Source organism: Buceros rhinoceros, unplaced genomic scaffold (assembly GCF_000710305.1).
Source record: "Buceros rhinoceros silvestris isolate BGI_N320 unplaced genomic scaffold, ASM71030v1 scaffold46897, whole genome shotgun sequence".
NCBI lineage: Eukaryota > Metazoa > Chordata > Aves > Bucerotiformes > Bucerotidae > Buceros > Buceros rhinoceros.
Genome location: NW_010424814.1, coordinates 1 through 5984, shown reverse-complemented (window position 1 = coordinate 5984; position 5984 = coordinate 1). Strand labels below are relative to the sequence as shown.

Sequence of the window (5984 nt, the reverse complement as noted above, 5' to 3'; positions counted from 1 at the left end):
CAGGAAAGAACCCAACAGGGAAAAAAGCAAATAGCTTTGCCTTATTTTTGGATGCTGAAAAAGCTCATTTAGACTGTGGTAAAAGCTGTTGTAGTATAAGCTACTGTAAGAACTAGAGCCATACCCATTCCTTTATTTCCTCTGGGCAATTTTCTGACAGCATGTATTGAAGAGAAAATGCCAATACCAACAAAGAAATAAAGCTCAAAGTATTTCAGAGATACAGAACTTTCCCAATGGTAAAATTCTGTGAGCTTTTTAGTACTGTTTTCAGGATAATCAAAACCTAAATGTACAAGTATTACTAGTAGTCATTAAAGTAAGCATGCAGTTCAATTACCGAATTCAAGCCACAGCTCAAATCTAGGCATTTAAACTGGGTATTACAATTTAATATCAGGGTCCTTTAACACAAATCTACACGGTGCTCACTGATTTCCCTGTGAAACTGTTTCCATTGTTTGTAATAGCTGAATTTAGCACTACCTAACAGCTGCACATTAAATTGTGCAATCAGTTTCTCAGAGCACACCTGAATAACTCTCTTAGCCTCAGGAAATCAGAAGAACCAGCTTTATTTGTTTAAAAATTCATTAATGTTAGAGAAGTGTAAGAAAATCCCATACCTGCAAAAAGCATGATAGCCTTCCTGCTTTTCTTTACTATTAAAATCTGCTGTTTCTGTGAATTTGTTCACATTGCTTGAGGATTAAAGTATGGTCACCAATCCTGGTGTTCACACACGGACTACAGCATAAACCAACAACCTGAAGAAATCTGTGGCACTCAGCCCACCCTCAGAACATACTAAACAACATGAAAACAGAGTCACAGCTCCTAAGGGTTCTTTCATCCTTCAACTGTTGTAAAAACTAAAATTCTACCCCTGCTTTCAACTCAAGTCCATTTTCAATGCACATGAACAGAGTAAGAGCAGCCGCTCATAAAATTTCTACTTAACATAAAATTTTCAAGCAAAAGAAAAAAACCCAAACCAAAGTGGAGTTTACCAAATCATTCATCTGGTAAGAGTATTTTCAGAGACACAAACATCAACATTTTGCATGATTGATTCCCACTATTAAAATGTTTCTTATCTAGTAACAAACAGGGCCTGTGATATATTCACACAACATAACTTCATCTCAAATCTAACACCTTTTGGTGACCATGTAATACCTCCAACCACGGTACCATCGCCAGCTGAATGAACGCTACGAATTCCTAGTTGGTACCTCTCAACCTCCTACTGTATGTTTGTAAGTGAAAGTTCAAAAACAAAGCAAGGTTAGTAAACATGTTAGGGCACCTAATACTATAGACATATAGGCATAAAGAAAACAGCTGCCTTTAAAAGAAAAGTAAACTGATTCTCTGATAAGAAAACACAACAAAACCCCGTATTTGAAATGTTAAAACATTCTTTGGCAGCAGACAGATAGAGAATGGTAGTTCTACAAACTTTTTTTTACAGTAGATGTAGCTTCACACACATACTTCTCCTGGGGAAAATCAAGCAAACGGTTCTATGATTTTACAACCAGAGACTAATTTAGTAAAATTTACAACTCTGTTGATGTGCACGTGCCGCTAAATGAGAGTGGTTCATATTTAATATCTATTTTCCCAAGAAGTATACTTTATCGTCAGTGTTTGATGGGCATAGTTAATGGGAGAGCAAATACTCTTTTTTTAAAGTATTCATAACACTCAAGCCTAATCACTTGCAATGTGATGTATTTTAACAATGGTAATAACTGATCACATAAAAAAAAGACAGCCTTCAACTATTATAGAATTCCGTTTGTCATTATCTACCTGGTCACAAGCTGTATGTACAGATAATGTTCAGTCTTTAAATCAGTACATGACAAGGAAATTTATACCATCACTTACGAAGCTTACTTCACAGAAATAAATACCGCAGTTTCATTTAAGTATTCAAGTCACAAAACATAGTATCTGTATGAAAAAAACAAAAGTACAGAAGTATTACTTACATCACATTTCCAGCCTTCACTCTTTGTCTTCTTGATAGAAAGAAATTCTTGTACATTCTCTGGATGAAACCTAGGAGAAAGACAGAAGCTGAAAGTAGTTATAACTTTCTAAGTTGAAGATCACTCAAATACTAAATATCCATTTCTACACTTGTATCATGTCTGTCATGAAAGTTGATCACCAAACCAGCAGAACAGAACACTGATAATTAAACAGTTCTGAAGGCACAAGTAACTGGAAAGCAGTGCTGACTCCTGCAGAATCTCATAAAGCAACTGGGAAGACAGACAACAGTGTCAACTACTATGCTTTATGGATATTTACAAAGAGAAAAGGGTGCTATGTAATAACAAGAGCTTATAATTAGACCTGTCATAAATTATTAACCTAAAAGTATCTACATGGTTTATCCACCTGTTACCATCAAGAGTGTAGCACCAACATCTAAAACCAAAGAAGATATTTTATTCTTCCTCCAAATCAAAAGCAACACAGGTAATTACTAAGACTGCTGTGTTCTGACTGACTGTGCAACCTAATCTGAGCATTCTAAAATTTATAGTAAAATCCTACGGCAGAATTCCCACAGCAGTGCTACTGCTGTTCAGTCAGTCCCTATACACTTGTTATGGTAGGTTAGTTGATACTGCTAATCCCCATGGCCTTTATCTTCACTTTTGAACTGAAAAAAAATCCCATTCTTCAGAAATGCGAGACAAATTTGCTCATACTTGCCTCTTCACGTGCTTCGCTAAAGTCTTTTTGCTGGCATGCAGCTTACTGCAGTAGGGACATTTGTGTTCCTTTTTATGAAAGTCAGTATCACTAGAGTGTTTCTTTCTGTGCACTGTCAGGTTGGACTTTGTTGAATAGCGCTGATGACATATATCACACTCAAAAGGCTTCTCGCCCGTGTGTACGCGTGTGTGGCTCTCATATTTGCCTGTACAACAACAAACAAAAAAACCTATTAGCATAAACCGTAACACTTATCACCTACAATATACACATTTGGGGTTTGTTCTATAAACTCTTTCTCAAATGTGGTCAAGATCAAAGTACCTTCCATACACATCTAAAGACTTTTGGCTTAGACCACTGAAAACTGCATGGTTGTCACATACGCATTTGACCCAAGGTGACTTCATACACTTCCATCTTAACTATTTTTAAGATAAAGAGTAAAAATAAAAGATCTCTGTATTACTGTTAAAGCTGTGCAAGGGTTACGAGACCCTCTTGTTCCACCCTACAGCATACTGTTCTTAAGTACTGGAAGTTGTACTACTACTCTTTCATTACAGTGATTATGAAGCACGTTTTCAGAACAGGAACAGCCTTGCAACAAACTGGCATTTTTAAAGTAACGATATAACAGAACACTAAATGAATGACACAGACCTTTGCAAATGGTCTACATTTGGGATCCAAGATAACTACCGCAAACAAAAATAAGACCATCTCATTTCTTTCACGCTGCCTGTATTCCCTCTTCCGTGTGCCAGGTTTTTTCTGAGGATAGAATTCTGTCCTACACCAAGGATCTCCCTACCTCAAGTCAATAGCAGGCTCCCTGCTTGTACTAGATAATTTTTTTCTCTGTAGAGTATGTATCATACTTCTGGGAGTTAGATAAACAAGGGAACTGTTTCTTTCCCAATTCCCATGACTGAAAGGAAGTCAGTACCTTATGTGACCATAATTCAATATTTATTCCAGCTGAAAGAAGACAGAAATTCTGGAGTACAGTAGTAATTTACTTTTAATGTAGAAAAGGAGGACAGGAAAATGATGGGTCAGGACTGGAATTTTTAACCTTCTGATATCCTGAGTAACTATACACCTAGATTTGATTGTAACATAAGTGACCTTAACAAATTAAGCTGGCGAAGTATTACCTGGTGCTAACTACAGATCAGAAAAATCAAGCTAGAAGTCAGAGGGACTAGATCCTGAGCATCTATACATCATGTAGAATAGAAGAACTTCAGGCTGTTTGACAATGGTGCTGTTTCACTACTGCAGTAATGACAGCTTTGTTACTTTTAATTTGGTAGAAAATACAGTACAGGCCTCAGGCTTCACGCACTTTATCATTTAATATCTCGCTATATTTCCCTCCTTTTTCAAGGCTGCTTTTACATACCACACTAACAACCAGAATCCACACCAGTGAAAGAAAAATTTAGTATTTGAAGATTTTTCAAAAAATGCACTCAGTCATTTATTGAAACTGTTCAGCACCACAGACATCAACAACGTTATACACTTGAAGTATATCGGATCGGTGAGACGATCCAGCAATTCTGATCTTCACTCTCTAGGGCAGAGAAAAAGCTCGATTTCCCATACAAACAGCACCACCGTATGGTAAAAACGAAAGAGGTCAAGCTAACTTGCTCTTACCTATTCGATCAAATTTTTTGTCACACTTGGGACACTGCAGTAGTTTTTTGCTACTGCTTTGAATGATGACTGGAGCTAAGCCTTCAGGAATATTTCCCACTGAATCGACTGCCTCAGAACCCTCTTCAGTGTCATTCTGTTCTTTCTCACTTTGTTCTTCAGACTCTGAATCTTCACCTGACATTTCCTCTTCCGGTCCCTCTTCATCAGCATTGCATTCACTTTCAGTGTCTTCAAATTCGCTCCTATCAGACGTTTCCTTGTCAGAACTGACTTTTTCCAAATTGCTGTCAGAGGCATCGCCGCTTTCATTGTCGCTGTTATCAAATTTAGCTGGACATCTACGGTTTCTTGTAGAACGTCTAGTGGAAAAGTTAGCCTTCTCAACCATTTTTAACCCATGCTTTCTGTCCAGTGGAAGAGATCTGTGGGCTTTAGCCAGATGATTTTCTAAGGACTTCTTGTAACAGAAACTTCGATCACAAAAAGTGCACTGATGACTATTTAATAGTCTACCTGTCAGTTCATTGAGTGCTACTGCTGGTGTAGGTGCATCAGTTACCACATCAGTCTGTACGTTAGAAACAGTTTCGTTATTTAATAACTTCACTGCATCTATGATATCTAAAAATTTTGCTGCTTCCAGCACTAATGGAATTTCATTTTTATATACAAAAAACTCAGAGGTGTAGAGAAACTCAAGCAAATGCTGAAAGACAGAATGAGTTACATGATCTAACGTGACAACATCGGTGCTTGGATTTTTGCTCAAACAAGCATGAAAATAACTACTCCCGACAGCCACTACAACCTTGTGAGCGCTAAATTCTTTTCCTTCTACAATTATGAGCAAATCACAAAATGATGGATGTTTCTGTCTATCGTCATTTAAGTATTTAAGTAGATTTTTGTTATACTGCAATGAGCTTAGGAGTTTTCTTTGTTCTGATGATGGTGAGAGTTCTTGGGAAGATTCAAGCTGATCTGCAGGAGCTACTTCTGCAGATTTGGAGACAATTTCTTGTGCACAGTCTACTACAAGAATCTGTTCTGAAGAATCTTTCTCATGGCCAAGATGAACTTTTTCGTTTAGATTTGCAGTGAGCCGTCTCCTCTTCTTCATTGCAGAAGTGCAACTTCAAAATCAGGAGCTTCATAGGTGACTGGCAAAAAATCCTTGTGAAGACTTGGTTCAGCTCCAGAACTTGAGACAATATGTAACAGTAGTTTCATAATCTGCAAAAGAATTGTGATAAAAATTACTCCCAGTACTTGACCTTAATGTTATTAATGCCTTCTGTATTTCATTCTTAGTTTTATCAACACTGTATACCTTAAGCTTTTATTATATTACTACAATCTCACCACTTCCCATTCCAGACCACGGCATAATGCTAACACAGAGCAAGTGAACCGACGCTGTCTATTATTAGATATAGAGGCATTTGGGGCTGCTTTCGCTCGTCTCCTAGACGCATACAGCCTGTGAAACACTCCGGGATGGGCGTACGCTGCTGTTGTTATTATTAATCCACCGAAAGGCATTCGCTTTCCGTTTAACCCCAACACGGCAAGCC

General features: G+C 37.6%; 1 protein-coding gene across 1 annotated transcript in view; it reads right to left on the bottom strand.

The window, feature by feature from the left end:
• The window catches only part of ZBTB41 (zinc finger and BTB domain containing 41), a 13846-nt gene extending 8249 nt beyond the window's left edge, over nucleotides 1-5597 (bottom strand). Inside the window, exons 1-3 of the mRNA XM_010140899.1 lie at nucleotides 4408-5597; nucleotides 2737-2944; nucleotides 2001-2070 (exon numbers count right to left, since the gene is read on the bottom strand). Coding sequence (XP_010139201.1) covers nucleotides 2001-2070; nucleotides 2737-2944; nucleotides 4408-5530 — 1401 coding nt within the window. The 5' untranslated portion in view covers nucleotides 5531-5597. The remainder of the gene's footprint in view (nucleotides 1-2000; nucleotides 2071-2736; nucleotides 2945-4407) is intronic.
• Between the last annotated feature and the right edge of the window lie 387 nt (nucleotides 5598-5984).